An 18,457-nucleotide genomic window follows, 5' to 3' on the forward strand; every position below is an offset into this window, starting at 1 on the left:
GGGCTGCAGGGGAAAGAGGTGGGTGGGGGGCCCCCTCACAGAGCCCTGGCGCTTATATTCAACCACTTCAAACAAAAAAGTCAACAAATAGTCTGAACTAAGTACAAACTAATTTTCCAATCAGTTAAGACTTTGTCCTATTTCTGAGAGCCGTGTTCAGCAGCCACGACAGTTCCGCTCGTCCCAGCTGCCAGGGCTTGTGATTTAGAGCCAGTGTTTACTCGGTCACTCGATCATATGAAAAGCACGGGTTTAACTCTTGAAATGACAAGATCAGCTTTCGCAGGGGATGAGCAGAGCACGAGGACCTCATTTGTATTTACCGACACAGCCCACGCTGCATTATCTGCCAGCGGACGCGTCACGTCTTGTAATTCTCTGTGGCTCGTGGTGGCCACGTGGTGACGCTAAGCCAAGTTGGGCGCGTTCTTGTGCATGTGTCCTATCACCGCCCCTTTCTGATTCGGTGCTGAAGCCGAGTCTCTGTGTTTGGATTGGATGGTTCATCTCCCTTGTTCCTCTTGTCTCAGTCGGAGATCGGGAAAAGCTGATAGAGCATTTTCCTAAAGGTACGTCTCCGGAGTCCGGTGTTTTCTTCTTTGGTGTGACTCAAACAACAAACTCAAAAAAGTTGGTTGACTTTTAAAGTATATCTGGCGTGGTTAAAGTACATAAGTGTTTCATGCTGTCACGTGTTTGCCTTCCGTGAGGACTACCTTCACTCGCCCAGGTGCGTTAATTATGCGGGAAACACACTAGACGGAGATCCGGGCAGCCCGAGGTCCTGCTTGGCAAAAGCAGTGGCCTCTGTGTAGCTATTTGTTGGTGGGAGAAGGCTGAGTGGCGTTTATGCACTCGTTTGCCAGTTAGATATTTTTTTAAAAGATGGTTTTTGAAAAAGTGGTCACAAAATACTACGTTTGGTCCTTAAATCATTCCTATCTTCCTTATGTCTTTGATAATGAATGTACTGTTGATATGGGGAAAAAAGTGAACGTGCAAAATTTATGTTTTTACCACAAATGAAATTCTTGCGGAATTCAGTTCACATGGTTTGGCTACGTGAGGACGATGACATGTGACTGATTCTTAGATTTAATCACTGAAGTCTAATCACATTTCATAGTTTCTGAGGCTTTTCTTTCACATTTTAACATCTCTGAAATTGGGATGCATTTTACAGAGTCCCAGGAAAACACTGAGTCATATTTAAATTGACAAGGATATTTCTTTCTTATTGCTGCATAAGATAATGATGCATCATGCAATTCATGATATCTTAGAATACATGAAATATAGTAGTCTTTTCCAGAGTGCCTAGTAATATTATTATATGAAGGTTTTAGATGATAGTATTAAAAATTGATAATTTAGTCTGCATTGAAGGCTATATCCTTGGCAATTTAAGGTTCTTTATACATAGAAATATTAAAGTTTTATAGTTGTAAATGTGAATTTTATAAAACATGGACAATTTCATTCTTTCTAGAATAGATGTGTACTCTCAAATATTCCACAGTGAATAAAAGTTCAAATGTGTTCTACTCAGCCTCTTTTGATAGACTCTAGAAACTTCTTAAGAGTTTTGAAGGTTTGAGAAAACATTTGTGGTTATACTTGTGAACAAAGAAAATCATTAGGTTCACTTCTGACTGCTGGCTTGGTGCCAGCCTGAGAGACTCTGAGGGCTGTGAGCCAGATCGTTCCAAGGGTCGGCCCGCTACTGTTTCCATGCCTTAAGCACTTTGTAAGGTACCCTATCAGCTTGGAAGACAAATGCCTGCCATGCTCAGGCACTGAGAAACTCTGGCTTATATAGCCTGGGCTTAAAAATGGCGAACTGACATGTTTTGGGCAGGACGTGACATATAAATTAATTCTTACAGAAATATTTGCAGTCGCAGTAATCGTGTTCTCGGCTTTCATCAGCTAGGTTACACTGAATATATTCCTTTCTGTTTTGCAGGCTGGATCTATGACATCACAGAAAAATATGATTTTTCCTTCTACATATGTGGCTTACTTTACATGGTAGGAATACTCTTTTTACTCATTCAACCGTGTATTCAAATGATAGAACAATCCAGAAAAAAATACATGGATGGTGCCCATGTTTAGCATCATGTTCTGTTTCCTGTAAGGTTTCTTTGGGGTACCCACGCCTACCTCCCATGGTTGCTGTGAGGAGCCCTTGACATTGTGGGGAAGCGCTTTGTATGGTAACCAGCACTGTCATTTGTAAATGCCATGGTCACGGCTGCATTTGAAAGCAGCACTGCCTTTCGGTTTGGGAGAAGCAAGGCTGGAAAGGTGTGAGAGACTACATACATTTTAGAGATGACGATGTCCTTCAAAGACGGCCTGTTAAATACTTGGTAGAAATGCCCTTACAAAAACCATTCTCTCTCATCACCCACTGGGACTAAGCTTTTAGATACAGCTTTTGAAACAAAGACGAGGAATAAAATCTTTTCAACTCATCTACTCTTTGTGCGGTGAAAATAAATGATCTAAATGCTTCTGGAAAGCTTATGGATAAATGGGTTTCAAGCACAAGAACACGATCAGCCTTCAGAACTTGTTACAGGGAGCTGTTGACCTACTGGTGAAAAGCAAAGGCAGGCTCTGATTTCACAGGTAATATGCTTAGTACAATGAAAGAAACACAGTTTATATTTTTATGGAAGAATTCTGCAGCTAGAAGTACAGTTTTTCAATCTTCCTCTAAGAAAAGCCTCTGTCATCAACCTAATTTAGTAGTATTTAGTTATAAACTGACTCTTAAGACAAAACCTACAGAAATAATAATGATTTCCTTAGCAAAAAGTTGTCTTTGTCATGCAAACATTCAATCAAGGGCTATGATTCAAGCACTTTTATTCATATCATTAGCCTCTTCGTTTATGAGCATGATCTGGGGTTTATAAAAGTTTTTTTCCTGAGTTTCTCCTGCCCAATAAATAAAACAGAGGAGGAACTGCTGGTTGATATACAAAGTCGGCAGTTAAATCATCCGTGGAGTGTGTTACTGATCCAGAATGTGAGACTATCAAGTTGCAAGGGTCGTAAACGGAAGGCCCTCAGCCGGGACGTCTGTGCAGCCGACATTGGAGCAGGCGGTAACCGGTAGCGCTTCTCCGGGGCCTCCCGTTAGGTAGACCATCCGTCTGCCTGAGCTCGACATGGTTTTAACAGTCATTCTCTTGACCGATTGCATACACAAGATAACTGTAATCCATGACATCAAATGATGCTCTTCCTTCATCTGAGATCTCTATTTTTCTAAGCCAAACAGTTTTCAGCCTGCAGAATGTTCTTCCCCAGAATCATTTGGAAATTTCTGGCTGCCTTACTTGTTGACACCTATTTTAGAACTATTTCAATTTCTACTCACAATGTGCTCATCACACACAAATCCTTTCGTATCATTGCCCATGTCTTGCGTCAAATTTATCTGAAGTGAGCACAGACCATTCTCAATTATCCTTGGTAATTAGAGGCAGGAATTGTACTAGCAATTGGAATCACAGAGTGTTACCCCAAGCTTTGTTCTAGCCAAGAGTTTCAGACTTTTCCTCCCCAAACGCTTCAGAGCTCTTAACGAGGGATTACAGGGACAAGCTTCTTTTTTCTTCCATCTCCATTATTTCCTGCTCTAATGCCTAGTGGGAGGGGTTGTATAATCAAAGGGACCACCAGACTCACCATAATAATTAAGGCAGCTAATGGAAAGGAGAAACAAAAGCATGGTTAGTATACACACTCAATATTACCTCCAATGACTCGAGAATCGCCTGGAAATTGTTATAGATAATAAATTGCATGTCATTCTCCATTTGGTTCAACACAATGACCTATTTGTTATCATTACAGCTTTGGCTGCTGTTTAAGAATCCAGCTGTCTGTTTTGATAAAGGTACTCTTAAATCCTGTGGCAATGCTCTATCTCTCTCTCTCTATTTACTATAAAATCAGATAATTAGACTAAGAACACATGTGTGTTTTAAAACGGACTACACGACTTCCATGACTTTCATTTTCAGATAACACCAAATTAAGTGTTTTGAATGGTGCTAGAGCCAATGCGTTCTGATGCGCGCGCTGCTGGCCGCGTATCGTAAACAGGAACTTTCCCTCCAGTTCCCCGCTTTCGTTCCACCCAACTTAGATCTGCACACCTGCAGTCTAGACAGGTGTTCGTTGACTCTCTGCACTGACCGGATGGTGATTTCTACCGAATCAGAAGTTCCTATTTTACAAAAACAGTAAAACCTGCTTGCAATATTCATGTGGACAACAGAATAAAAAAGAATGTCTATGAGGAATTACAGCAAATGTATGAATACTTCCTGTTTAAACTATGTTATTCTTTACAGTTCTTTGACGATATTATAAAGGGTTAGTTGTCTATTTATACCATGTGCTTTCTACTGTTCCTCTCGCATATCTGAGTCCTTTTTATTTACATACGATGAAATAAATTTTGTCTTCTTTAAAGATGATCAGTGTGTCTTTGTGTAAAATCTCTATTTTCTTGGCCTTCGGGGGAAGAGCCCTAAGATATAACTGATGTTTATCTGTGTGGTTCTTTCCCCCGGAACAGTTAGATGCGGTCATACAGCCACCGGAGAGAATCACGTAGGCTGCTTGTTAGAAGTGCTAAATCCAGCTATTAAATTTCAAATGTATTCACCTTTTAATCCAGCAATTGGATGTCTAAAATTTTTCCCNNNCATATGAACAAAGACAAATGAACCAAGATTTTTAGATTTGTGGTTTGTTATATAAAAGAGTGGAAACAATTTAAATGCCCATCGGTAGGGAACTATAAAATAAAGTATGGTATTTATGCAACTATTTTTTTTAAAAGACCCATCTAGGGCCCTGGGTGGCTCAGTCGGTTAAGTGTCTGCCTTCGGCTCAGGTCATGATCCCAGGGTTCTGGAATTGAGTCCCGCATCAGGCTTCCTGCTCAGCAGGGAGTCTGCTTCCCCCTCTGCCCCTTCCCCCGGCTTGTGCTTTCTCTCAAAAATAAATAAATAAAATCTTAAAAAAAATAGTGACATTGTGTTACATTTTTATAAATTTCTTTACTATCCTTCATAGAAGACAACTGGATTCTCATCTTTGCTTCTGCATTCAATCTGTTGTGATACGTGGTTTTGACCGACATACATGAAGGAAGTTCAGCCTTATACCAATATGTAGTTGGAAAGGGGTAGAGTATTTTAATAGTCTTTTCAGATAATTGTAGTTTTTTTTTTTTGATACCATGCCAAAGCTCAACATACTTGCATTTCTTAAAGGTTAGTTGCAGTGTGGAATTGGACATGGTATCAACAAAATTTTTGTACAATCTTCACATTAGAAGCCATTGATCTGTCTTGCACTCTGGATGAATCTTTTGCCCAATTATGATTTTGTAACATAATGCTTTAGTCATTTGGAAAATATTGGTCCACAGAGTCTTATAGATCTTCCAGATGTTTTTATATTTCATACAATGTGTTTAAAAATCACACGATCTTTGTGTGAAACATCCAGAATAGACAACTCAGTAAGGGCAAAGCATATTGGAGGTTGCCAGAGGCTGGGAGGAGAGGGGAAATGGGGAGTGACTGCTAGTGGGCACTGCTAATAGGGTATCTTTTTGGGGTGATGAAAATGTTCTGGAAGTAGGTACTTGTTGCATAATTTTATGAATCTATAAAAGTCACCAAATTATACACTTTAAAAGGGTGAATTTCATGGTATGTAAATTCTATCTCCGTTGGCAAGTGGACAAGCTCACGGAGGTTGATATAAGTTACCCAAAATTCTAATTTCCTTTTGAAAGCTTAAATATGATCATTGGCAACAAATACTGCAGTTATTTTCCTTGAAGTGACAGCCTCATTTTCAATAACACGTCTGCCAAATATAAACACGGCGTTTTATGGAAAAGGCACTAGTGAGCTCACAGCTTCGTTGCAGAAGTGCTTTTCCCCCAGACAACCATTGGACTTTGATTTGCAGCAGCTGTGCTTTGTGCCTACTTCCCATTTTGTTACACAGAATATTAAAAAGATGTGGACTCAAGAGGAAATATTTAATAAAGAAAAGGTGATCATTTTTACGATTTCATCAAAGATAAGCAAATCTGGCTATTATTTGACTGCAAGCGCAAGGCAGTAAAAAATACAGTGACTTCCAGGACATTGTGGTGTCACTTCTTTGACCTGTGCTACAGCACTTTGACCCATTGGTGCTTTTGCACCATCGGTGCAAACATCCACACAGTTGCTCCGGGAGCAGCCATGAGAGTGAATGGAATTGTTCAATATTGTGAATGTTTCAGTGCCATTTGGGTTTGTTTCCAAGCATTCACATAAAAGATGGGTGCAGGGGCAGGGGTGGGGGGGGTGGCTTGTGTGGCTCAGTCCGTTAAGTGTCTGCCTTCGCTCAGGTCATGATCTCAGGGTCCTGGGATCGAGCCCTACATTGGGCTTCATGCTCGGCGGCAGGGAGCCTGCTTCTCTCTCTCCCTCTGCCTGCCGCTCCCCACCTCCTATGCTCTCTCTCTCTCTCTCAAATGAATAAATAAAATCTTTAAAAAAAAGAAGTTCTCGGATTAGCTGGTGCTGATTATCAGATGAACACAAGCAAAATGGCGAGGCCAGCCACTTCTACTGACTTGTCCGTGTGTAAGACAAAAGTACAGTCCTGCAGAGAAGATACTAAGTCAGCCTTCATGTCTGCAGCTAAATCTTTAATATGACAAGCTACTGTATCATTAGAAAGCGGCGCTGATGTGATTCCTTTTGCTGACTCTCCATCCAGCAGGCATTCAGCGGCGTCAGCTGTACGGGCGCCCGAGCCCATTCCAGGCAGTTCGGCGCAGTCACTTCCCCGCGCGGCACTTCAATGGCTTTTGCATTTCTCATTTGAAAGGCTGTAATGATCAATTTTTGGCTTTTAATGAACTCATCACATCTACATTTTAAATACTCAGTTCCCTTTTCTGTAAACTCGACATTATTATTCTCAAAATGGTGCCACAACTTTAAGAGGCACCAAAAAGGTAAGGATTTTAACATCATAAAGCTGAGGAAAAGATAAATCTTGAGAAATATTTTGTTTTGTGTTTATACTTTTCTTAGTAGATTTCAGCTTCCTCTTTTTCAGCGTCTTGAGGTTTAGACGGTGCAGCTGTGGGCTAGGAAAGTAAGCTATCTAGTGTCCTTTTTTAAAGCAAATGATCCATCCTTGAATATAATAAAAATATAAGTAAATTTTTTAAGTTTTAGAATAAAATACTATTAAATTCTAAAATCATGAGTTTTACAGAAATTTTAAAATGTATAAACCATCCGGAAGGATATTTTTAAATTATATTGTAAAATAAGCGAACAAAGTATCCCTACCTCTTGCTTGTGTTTCCACGTAGGAAAACTTCAGGACATCAAAATGATTTATTCCATGATAACGAGGTTACATAAATTACAGCAAGTGTAACAAAGATAGCTAGCAAGAGCACAGTAGAAGTACTGAGAATGAACTGAGGCAACCTCTGAAATCTGAACGTATTTATACCCTAAACCTACTACTGAAGAACATTCTAGAAAACACAAAAATAGACAAGCATACATTCCACTAGCCGTCAGAGCACTGACATCATGACAGATTATGTAGCCTCTGAAACATTCCACTGTTCACTTGTGAAAGAACGAGGGGAAAGGCAAATAATGCCTTAGGATCATTATGAAAATAATTTTGACCTCACAGACTGCCAAAAGGGTAACAGGAACCCCCTGAGAGGGCCCACAGCACACTTTGAGAACTGCTGTACTAGAGGAATCTGAAGGAGGGGGTCACTGGAAGCTGAAGTGGCCTTGAAGGCTGGGCGAGATTTGGTTAGGGGGCTGGCCCTGTGACGGGGGCAAGGGCAGAAACATCGACTTGCGAAAGCCCAGGAGGAGTTCAGGTTCAACAGTCGTCTGAAGTAATCGGGTGACGGGGGGACAAGATCTTGACGGACAAGCTAATAAAAGAAGCTGTGAAGTTCACGCTGTTAAGTTCCACCTCTGCAAGGCGGGAGGCAAGGCTGGCAGACAGTGTGTCCCAAGCGTCCTTCCTACTGGAAGCACGTGTCCCGGCAGCACAGGATGGAGCAGAGACCAACCCCGTCTCCCTGTGGAGCCTATCAGAATCTCCCAGGGAGGGGTTGCAAACTCTCACCCTCCTACCCTGCCATCACCAAGCAAGCTCCGTGAGCTCAGGGCCCTGGTCCACCCCCATCAAGCTGTCCCCACGCCCTTGGCACAGTGTCTCCCGCTGGGCACAAAGCAGGAGCCTGAGGAGCACGTGGGCGAGAGCCCCCTCGCGGTGGGGTGGTGGCGGTGAGTTGAGCACCACAGGCGGCACCACACCGCACAGGCTTGGACCCAGGAACAGCCTGGAGAACGAACGTGGAGGTAAGTAGAGGCGCACGTGCAGCACGTTTAGGGCCGGGAGAAAGGAGCAGAGGGCTGGGAAGGAAGCCCCGGCCAGGAAGAACCAGGACGTTAGAGGGGAAAGAGCTGGACGTTCGCTGACCGGGAACATGCTGGTGGGTCGAGCTGTGTTCTGTCTGCACGAGCACCCCCGCTGCCGAGTCCAGTGCTTGGCGCAGAGTAACTAATAAATAGAGTTTGGAAATGAATTAACAAGGAGAAACAGGGTAGCAGCTACGGGAGTTGCTTCAGAAGGCTGTCTTCGGAGGCAGGAAGACCAGGGGATGGAGTGGGGGGAGGTGGTAAATGAAGAGTTAAAGAAGTTTGGTGGCTGCCAAGGACAGAACCAGGATGGCACTAAGAAGGACAGTAGGATGAAGTGACGTTTCCTTCAAGGAGAGATGGATGCAGGTACGGAAAGAAAATGGACGGGGATTTGTGAAGAGGAGACCCCGAAGGTGCGGGAGAAGGAGGAGACGGGAAGGACCACAGTCCCTGCCGACGGGAAGGAGCGAGCGATGGAAATAAGGTATCACCTGCCTCTCTGAAGGTGGAAAGGAGAGAAGGCAGGGCCAAGGACGGGGAGATTTATTTAAAGCAGGAGAGAAAAGCAGCTGTGAAGTTTACGCTGATAACTTAATTTCTGCAAAGTGGGAGGCAAGGTTTGAAGATCCAGGGTGAGGGGTGCAGGAAGTAGATGAGACGATAAGTGGGCTGTGAAGGCCGTGGCGGGAAGCCAGATGAGCCTGGCCGGATTCTGCGGTGCACCAAGGCAGCGCATCTGAGCATGTTCTCCCGTGATGCTCTGCACTCTGCCCCAGGGAAGAGGAAGTAGTCTGCCAGTCCAGCAGACACTGAAGGTGGGGGGGGGGGTGCCATCAGGTGTCACTTAGGCCGTCACTGATCCCAGAGACCAGAGGGGGCGGACCACCAAGTACAGCCACTGGGTCAGAACAGGAAGACACGGGTCTGAGGAGCCCCGGGTTAGATCAGAGAGCAGAGTCACAAATGCTTGGAACAAGGGAATAAGGAAGTCTCCTTACTTCCCTTAAAAGGGAGCCTGGCCTCACCCCAGAAATCTCAGATGGAAATGCTGCAGAATAGCCTGCCATGTTGGCCACGTGGGAGTGTGGCTTCCAGGGCAGAGGTCTCCAAAGTCAAAACGTCCACAAACAGTGAAGTGAGGAGAGAATGCTGCAGCTGAATTAGGAAGGCTAGGAATGGAAAGGAAAGGAAAGGAAAGGAAACCAAGGAAAGGAAAGGAACCCAGGAAAGGAAAACTGAGTCACGCGGAGGACAGAGATCACTGGAAAGGCATTAAAGGTGCCACAGAAGAACTGTATGGACCTCCAACAATGACAGGCAGGGAGGGTTGGGTTGAGGGTCTCCAACTGGCACTGAGGAGTCCCTTCTGTTGTCAGGTGAAGTAGAAAAAGGTAAGAGTCTTTGGGAGGGACTGGTTCCCAAGTGGAGGAAGTGGCAGGAAGAAGAGGGGACTGGGTCTGAAAGTCCCGGTGAGCCGTATTCAACCCTCCACTCAATCCCTTACTAGGGTTTCCTGAAGAGTATGTGAGGGTTTGGAAAAAGAATTAACTCCTTATTATTAAATGAACTTAAGGTACTTGTTTATAGAAAAAATGGGAGGGCTACCTGGGGGGCTTAGTCAGTTAAGTGTCTGCCTTCGGCTCAGGTCATGATCTCAGGGTCCTGGGATTGAGCCCCACGTCAGGCTCTCTGCTCAGTGGTGGGTCTGCTTCTCCCTCTGCCTCTGTGATCTCTCTTGCTTTCACTTTCTCTCAAATTAATAAATAGAATCTTTAAAAAAATGGGCAATAATTTAATTCATCAAGAACATATGTGGAAAAATCCTCAACAAAATATTGGCAAAACACATCCAACGATACATTAAAAGAATCATTCACCACGATCAAGTGGGATTTATTCCTGGGATGCAAGGGTGGTTTGATATTCACAAATCAGTCAGTGTGATACATTGCATCAACAAGAGAAAGCATAAAAGCCATATGATTATTTCAATAGATGCAAAAAAAGCGTTTGACAAAATATAACATCCATTCATGATAAAAACCCTCAACAAAGTAGGTGTAGAAGGAACATACCTCAACATAATAAAGGCTCTATATGAAAAACCCACAGTTAACATCATACTCAATGGGGAGAAACTGAGAGCTTCTCCCATAAGGTCAGGAACAAGACAAGGATGCCCACTCTCACCACTTTTATTCAACATAGTACCAGAAGTCCTAGCCATAGCAATCAGACAACAAAAAGAAATAAAATGCATCCAAATTGGTAAGGAAGAAGTAAAACTTTCACTATTTGCAAATGACATGATACTGCATATAGAAAACCCTAGAGAGTCCACCAAGAAACTATTGGGCCTGATTAACAAATTCAGTAATGTTGTAGGATACAAAATCAATATACAGAAATCCGTTGCATTTCTATACACTAATAATGAAGCAGCAGAGAGAGAAATTAAGGAAACAATCCTGTTTACAATTGCACTAAAAAGAATAAAATATCTAAGCATAAACTTAACCAAAGAAGTGAAAGACCTGTACTCTGAAAACTATAAAACACTGATGAAAGAAATTGAAGACAGCACAAATGGAAAGACATTCCATCTTCATGCACTGGAAGCACAAATAGTGTTAAAATGTCTATACTATCCAAAGCAATCTACAGATTAAATGCAATCCCTATCAAAACATCAACAGCATTTTTCACAGAACTAAAACAAATAATCCTAAAATTCATATGGAACCACAAAAGACCCCAAATAGCCAAAGCAATCTTTTTTTTTTTTTTAAGATTTTATGTATTTATTTGACAGAGATAGAGAACACACAAGCAGGGGGAGAGGCAGAGGGAGAAGCAGGCTCCCCACTGAGCAGGGAGCACAATGTGGGGCTTCATCCCAGGACCCCAAGATCATGACCTGAGCCAAAGGTAGACACTTCACCAACTGAGCCACCCAGGCGCCCCCAGCCAAAGCAATCTTGAAAAAGAAAAACAAAACTAGAGATACCATAATTCCAGACTTCAAGTTATATCACAAAGCTGTAGTAAACAAAACAGTATGGTACTGGCACAAAAATAGACACACAGGGGGCGCCTGGGTGGCTCAGTCGTTAAGCGTCTGCCTTCGGCTCAGGGCGTGATCCTGGCGTTCTGGGATCGAGCCCACATCAGGCTCCTCCGCTACGAGCCTGCTTCTTCCTCTCCCACTCCCCTTGCTTGTGTTCCCTCTCTCGCTGGCTGTCTCTGTCAAATAAATAAATAAAATCTTAAAAAAAAAAAAAATAGACACACCGATCAACAGAACCGAATAAAAAGCCCAGAAATAAACCCAAAATTATATGATGTCAATTAACTTTTGACAAAGGAGGCAATAATGTGCAATGGGAAAAAGACCATCTCTTCTACAAACGGTGTTGGGAACACTGGACAGCTACATGCAAAAGAATGAAACTGGACCACTTTCTTACACCATGCACAGACATAAATTCAAAATGGATTAAAGACCTAAATGTGAGACCTGAAAACATAAAATTCCTATAAGAGAGAACAGGCAGAAATTTCTCTGACATTGGATGTAGCAACATTTTTCTAGATATGTCCTCTGAGGCAAGGGAAATAAAAGCAAAAATAAACTATTGGGACTACGTTAAAATAAAAAGCTTCTGCACAGCAAAGGCAACAACCAACAAAACTAAACAACAACCTACTGAATGGGAGAAGATATTTGCCAAAGACATATCCGATAAAGGGTTAGTATTCAAAATACATAAAGAACTTACACAACTCAACACCAAAAAAACCCAAATAATCCAATGAAAAATGGGCAGAAGACATGAACAGACATTTCTCCAAAGAAGACATTGAGATGGCCAACAGACACATGAAGTGATGCTCACTGTCACTCATCACCAGGGAAATGCAAATCAAAACCACAATGAGATATCACTTCACACCTGCAGAACGGCTAAAATAAAAAATACAAGAAACAATGAATGCTGGTGAAGATGTGGAGAAAAAGGCACCCTGGTGCATTTTGGTGGGAATGCAAACTGGTGCAGCCACTGTGGAGAACAGTATGGAGTTTCCTTAAAATTTAAAAAATAGGACTACCCTAGGATCCAGTAATCACACTACTGGGGATTTATCCAAAGAATACAAAAACACTAATTTGAAGGGATACATGCACCCCATGTTTATTGCAGCATTATTTACAATAGCCAAATTATGGAAGCAGCCCAAGTGTCCATTGATCAATTAATAGATAAAGAAGATGTGGTATATATATATAATGGAATATTATTCAACCATAAGAAAGAATGAAATCTTGCCATTTGCAACAGCATGGATGGGGCTGAAGTGTATTATGCTAAGCGAAATAAGCCAGTCAGAGAGAGACAAATACCATAGGATTTCACTCATACGTGGTATTTAAGAAACAAAATAGCAAACAAAGGGGGAAAAAGAGAGAAAGACAAACAGATTTAACTATGAGAACAATCAGATGGTTACCAGAGGGGAGGTGGGTGGGGGGATGGGGGACATAGGTGAAGGGGATTAAGAAGACATTTATCTTGATGAGCACTGAGTAATGTATAGAATTGTTGAATCACTATACTGTACACCCAAAACTAATATAACACCCTATGTTAACTGCACTGGAATTAAAATTTTAAAAATAAAAAATAAAAGGCACTTGGGTACCTCAGTTAGGCGACTGCCTTTGGCTCAGGTCATGATCCCAGAGTCCTGGGATCGAGTCTCTTATTGGGCTCCTTGCTCAGGAGGGGAGCCTGCTTCTCCCTCTGCCCCTCCCCCCTGCTCATGATCTCTCTCTCTCTCTCACTCTGTCATAAAAATAAAATATTTAAAAATAAATAAATAATAAAAAAATAATTTAGTTCATCAAAAGCTTGGAATATTCTCTGGACATCTACATTAGAATGGTCTCTTATATTGTGCTCAGGGCCTAATAATTTCAAATGACCTTGGGTAAATCCTATCACCTTTTCAAATTCCACTGGTCAAATGCGGTGTTGGCTCTGAAAGGAGTGATATGTGGCACTTGTGGTTCAGAACACAGACTTTAAGTATAGATTTACATCTCAGCTTTACCACTTATTAGTCATGAAACCTTGGGAAGATTGTCCCTCTTGGAGAATAATTTCAGCTTTGCAGGCCATACGGTCTGTATTGGGACTACTTAATACAGCCATTGTCATGTGAAGGTGGCCATAGATAGTACATAGACTGTGCTCCAATAAAACTTTATTCTACAGAAACAGGTGTCTGGTCAAATTGGGCCTACGCCATAGCTTACAGATCTCTGATTTATTAGACAGAAATAATAATCACTTACCTTCAAGGGTTGCTGTAAGAATTAAGTTGATTGCTACCTGTTTCTTGGCACCCAATAGACACTCAACAAATGGAAGCTGCTATTCTCATTCTTTCTTATTATTCTTATTCTTACTCTTATTCTTACCATTTCTAAGGTCATTCTAACTCAGTCTGTGACCACGGATCTATGGCTGTAAGACTTCCCAGAAGTGCAGAAAAAATTTCACAACTGAAAATTACTTCTCTGAATGGAGATCCATGTGGAAGGAACACAGATCTGGGAACATAATAAACAGGAAACGTGGGAGTTCTCTGTGCTCCCAGCCCTGAGGGCTCCACGTTACAAGGACAAACCAGTGCTATCGCAGTGGGTGATCTCATTTCAAAACAATAAATATGTAAAGCTAAGAGAACAATTTTACTTTGTAAGATGACCTGATACATGGCATCGTGCTCCTAACTGTCAGGGCGCCTTTTTCTTTCACGCAGTGGTAGCTTGTGTACTTAGCATTTTTAACATCCAATGGAAGACCTTCGTTGTCATTTGAAACCAACTGTTCAGAGCTGAAAAGCTTGGATATTCTCCCACGGTATATTATCTTAACACAAACTGAAGATAAATGTCATCCCACTAAAGCTCAGAGCAAAAAACTATGCCGCGCAAATGTTTATGTTTTTAGTAAGCTTGTTCTATATTAGTTTTCGGTGTCTTGGGAGTCAGTTTGGGGTAATTAATGAGGGCTGGTGACTATCTTGGACAGAAGCAGCTCGGAAAACAATAATAAGTGGAGACTAGTGAGTTGTCCCTACCCCGGCTTCCCATCCTTCACCCCAATCACAGTCTCAGTCTGGGGCGCCTGGATGGCTCAGTCGGTTTCAGTGGCTGACTCTTGATTACGGCGCAGGTCATGATCTCAGGGTCGTGGGACCAAGCCCCATGTTGGGCTCCATGCTCAGCACGGAGTCTGCTTGTCCCTCTCCCTCTTCTCCTCCCCCTGCTTTCTCTTTCTCTCTCTCAAATAAATAAATAAAATCTTGTAAAAAATTCATGACCTCAGTCTAAATTCTTGAGTCTACTCAGTGCACAATGTTTTGGATTCCATATAAGTGGGGTTGAATGCACGTACTATGCTAACCTGTTCAGGAAAAAAAAAGCAGTAACCGAACTTGATATTAAGTAAAATATATTTATTTTTTTAGTTTATAAATTTTCACATTTGCTGTTGTTAAGTAGTTGTTCTTACAACACTAAACGTATAAATCATCAGAAAATATCAGCATTTTGCTTTTACTATTACAATGGTAAATGAGAACAGAGTAGAAACACTTTTGACTTAAAAGATGAGAAAGGGCAAGATTATAAAGTGCTGTGGCATTTCACTGTGCGATGGTATGTCATACACAGAGCAGAGTAACTCGTCCACATGAAAGCTGTCTGTGGAGGCAGAAAGGCAACACCATAGCTATCTAATCCCATCCGATGGGACTGCCACAGGGGATCTAACACGGAAAATGAGGCTGGAGAAGAGGGGCAAAATGTTTCAACCACTGAGAATATCAGTCCCCTGCAGGATTTTAGGTGGGCGATCATGGTATTTTTTTTTTTAAGATTTTATTTATTTATTTGACAGAGAGACAGCCAGCGAGAGAGGGAACACAAGCAGGGGGAGTGGGAGAGGAAGAAGCAGGCTCCCAGCAGAGGAGCCTGATGTGGGGCTCGATCCCGCAACGCCAGGATCACGCCCTGAGCCGAAGGCAGACGCTTAACCGCTGTGCCACCCAGGCGTCAATTTTTTTGACCAAAAAAAATTATAATCAGGCAATAAGGCACCCAAATTATTAGGGCTGATAATCACTTAGATAATCTAATAACCTGTGTTAATTTCGACTATTGTCAGCAATAGTCAACGTATCAAAAGCTCATTTTTCATTGTTATTTACCGTTCGCATCTATTTTTATGTTATAATAGTTTCCATACACGGTAAGAGTTTGCAAAGGGTTTGGTTTGTGTTCTTGCTGATTCATGTTGAACTAGAACACCGTGTATGTCCGTAAGCTTTCAGAGTCTCAGTTACTTGATTAAACAGGACATATGAAATGCTTAAGCTGTTGACATATTTGCATCGATGTTACGAAGGAGCTGTAACTTTATATTTATGTAGTTATGTTGCGTACCAAACCATACACACGGTCCTTGCGCACACATGGTGTTAATCTATGTTCTGGCCCTGAGCGAAGTCGGGGACTTTGGGGAGAAACAAGGCTGCAGGATCTGTGCAGAAGTGCGTGGCCCCTGCGGGCCGGCCCGTCACCTCCAACACCCTGGCAGAGGCCCTCCTGGGTGGCGAAGGCAGTCCAGCTCTCTCACCAGTTAAACCTTTGCTCTTTGCTTGGACTAAATGCAGACACAACTCTGACAGGCTCCTCATCAGCCGGGAAGCAGACTGCACTCGATTTCACAGATGTCGCTGGAAATCTATAACTGAGTTTTAAGGGGGTGAGTTTTAAGGGTTGGGGGTTAAAACCTGATTTGATATGAACATAGGTTTAGTAAGAAAGAAAAAAGAACCGATCACTAAAATTGTGGCTCTGAGCCACTCAGGAGGACTTGACTGGGGAGATTGGCTGAAGCCGGAGGCCTCAAGGCATCTCAGGAAATTCCTCTGCACGGGGAGCAGGTGGGGCGTATGTTATTTCTTCCCGGTACTAAAGTGCAGGTTGCAGGGAAGAAACTGTGATGGGAAGTTGACAGCTACTTTTTTCTGTAGCCTAAAAGGAATCATCAGATGATTTGCTGCTTTGAGTGTCAATGTCAGGGGAGGCCGGGGGTGGGAGGGGGGGTACTTTATCCTCAGGAAAGCGTGGGAAGAAAACAATTTGTAAATTACCCATCTCAGGAAGGTAGAGTTTCCTCCCGACAACGGTACTGTTTGTATCCCTCTTCCAAGTTAACAGACTATAAACCGTACTTAGGTTTTCACTCGGTTACCCACAGCTTGTGATCTGAAAAACCCCTGGGGTAGAAGGGGTAGCTGTCCACGTTCCTGGGGGGAAGCGGGGTGGGCAATGTCCCTCTAAGGAAAGTTTATAGGTTTATTTGACAGTGGGAAGTCTTGGGGAGTTGGGCTCTGGAGAGGCCCTGCAGGCAGAACAGTGGACGTTGCTCCGGCCACACCACAGGGCCAGATCCAAGGCTGTCCACCTGCAGGGACGGAGCCTGGCATCCAGGGGCCACATGACAGGGCCCTGAGTTCAAATGTCGGGGAATAGAGGTGCGAAGGCGGCCGTGCCCACCGGACTGCCTCCTGTGGCCCCTGGCCCTCGCCGTTTCCCGCAGGGACGCGAAGCCACCTATGTCAGGCAAAAATTCAGAAGCGCACTCATCCTTTCAAATGCCTAGACAAAAACAGGTATATAGTAAAAACCTGCAAATAATCATTTATTGTTTGTTTCTATACAGCGGAAGCCTCTTTTCTTATGGGTGTCACGGGCTTCCTGTCCCGCAGCCCTTTGCTGGGGCCACGAACCGGACCCTCCAACAGGGGGACGGTGGTTCAAGCGAGGCACGGCCTACTGGGGCAGGGCTGCCCGTGTGCAAACGCTGTACGCTCTCCCGATGGCTCCTTGAATCGGCAAGTTCAAGTCTGAGTTCTTAGTCCAAGGAAACGGAAGAGATTTGGACACGGAAGGAAACTACAGCCATGCCTCGCCTCCCCTGCGGGTAAGCAAATGTGTCCCTAAAATGTACTGTTTCTCTGGCTTCCTTGTCTCTGTCTCCTCTTGCGGAGCTGCCGCTGGAGCTGCAGCTTGTTGGTGAAGAACATCTGCCTCCAGCCTATGTCCTCGGCCAGGGCCCGCATGTCCGGCGTGACGGTGTCACAGGCAGACTGCACTATTGTCTCCCACAGTTTGTCAGACGTGCACAGCTGTGGGCGGCAAGAGGCAGAGGCGGATTCTGTCAGACACGGGGTAAGTCAAAGTCATTTACTCACAAAATCACTGTCCCGTTCCCGCCGCCTGTGAGATACCGGAGGACCCGCGATGCGTGCACGAAGACGCCCCAGCCACGGTTCCCGCCTCCTTCCTTTCCTCTTGGAGGAAGGGCAAGTGCACGGAGGCCTGAAGGACAAAGCAATATTTGATTCACGGAATAAACCAAGTCCTGATCTCATTTAAGATGAAAAATGCAAGATAGCTATAAATAGTACATATACAACATTGTGGGGTTTTTTTTTTAAGATTTTATTTATTTGTCAGAGGGAGAGAGAGAGAGAGAGAGCATAAGCAGGGGGAGCAGCAGGGAGAGGGAGAAGCAGGCTCCCCACTGAGCAAGGAGCCCCACGCAGGACTCGATCCCGGGACCCTGGGATCATGACCTGAGCCAAAAGCAGATGCTTCACCGACTGAGCCACCCCGGCGTCCCATATACAACATTATACAGTTAATTTATATATAACGAGCAACATTATATTGTTCATTTCCAATGAACCACACAACAAAGGCTGACAGCAGTGTGGCCGACCAACCTTCCACCCAGTGCAGCAGTAGCTTCTCAGGTGGGAGCCTTGCTAACTCCTGCGAGGCTTGCCTCCATTTTATTTTA

At 43.4% G+C, this 18,457-nt stretch overlaps 3 protein-coding genes and 1 long non-coding RNA gene across 14 annotated transcripts in view; 2 read left to right on the top strand and 2 right to left on the bottom strand.

The window, feature by feature from the left end:
- SLC16A14 (solute carrier family 16 member 14) overlaps nt 1-4,502 on the top strand; it is a 28,950-nt gene extending 24,448 nt beyond the window's left edge. For all 3 annotated transcript variants that reach the window (XM_040639380.1, XM_040639367.1, XM_040639371.1), the window contains one exon: nt 1,967-4,502. In XM_040639380.1, coding sequence (XP_040495314.1) covers nt 1,967-2,118 — 152 coding nt within the window. In that variant the 3' untranslated portion in view covers nt 2,119-4,502. The remainder of the gene's footprint in view (nt 1-1,966) is intronic.
- A 2,231-nt stretch (nt 4,503-6,733) lies between these two features.
- LOC103662695 lies at nt 6,734-7,532 on the bottom strand. The gene is made up of 2 exons (XR_568542.2): nt 7,404-7,532; nt 6,734-6,931 (listed from the first exon to the last, which is right to left on the bottom strand). It is a non-coding gene; the product is annotated as an uncharacterized LOC103662695 (long non-coding RNA).
- Nucleotides 7,533-7,740: 208 nt separating this feature from the next.
- On the top strand, nt 7,741-17,510 carry LOC121104041. Its single transcript, XM_040636410.1, has 4 exons — nt 7,741-7,776; nt 8,006-8,453; nt 8,868-9,000; nt 17,315-17,510. Exons 1-4 carry the CDS (start codon nt 7,741-7,743, stop codon nt 17,508-17,510), a joined length of 813 nt encoding a protein of 270 aa, XP_040492344.1.
- Nucleotides 17,270-18,457, bottom strand: part of FBXO36 (F-box protein 36) — an 84,585-nt gene continuing 83,397 nt past the window's right edge. For 5 of the 9 annotated variants that reach the window (XM_008690381.2, XM_008690383.2, XM_008690382.2 and 2 more), the window contains one exon: nt 17,270-17,780. In XM_008690381.2, the coding sequence (XP_008688603.1) occupies nt 17,592-17,780 (189 nt within the window). In that variant the 3' untranslated portion in view covers nt 17,270-17,591. Of the gene's footprint in view, nt 17,974-18,457 lie in introns of all 9 variants that reach the window. The other 4 variants (XR_005837168.1, XR_568543.2, XM_008690384.2 and 1 more) reach the window with 2 other exon arrangements.

Source organism: Ursus maritimus, unplaced genomic scaffold, assembly GCF_017311325.1.
Source record: "Ursus maritimus isolate PB19 unplaced genomic scaffold, ASM1731132v1 scaffold_1, whole genome shotgun sequence".
NCBI lineage: Eukaryota > Metazoa > Chordata > Mammalia > Carnivora > Ursidae > Ursus > Ursus maritimus.

What these genes read in the sequence shown, in the direction of transcription:
- LOC121104041 (XM_040636410.1), top strand. Translation starts at nt 7,741, where the DNA reads ATGAAAATAATTTTGACCTCACAGACTGCCAAAAGG. An exon ending in CCTCACAGACTGCCAAAAGG is followed by an intron (nt 7,777 to 8,005) that starts GTAACAGGAACC and finishes CGGGGGGACAAG; the next exon opens with ATCTTGACGGACAAGCTAAT. An exon ending in CCTGGAGAACGAACGTGGAG is followed by an intron (nt 8,454 to 8,867) that starts GTAAGTAGAGGC and finishes GTTTCCTTCAAG; the next exon opens with GAGAGATGGATGCAGGTACG.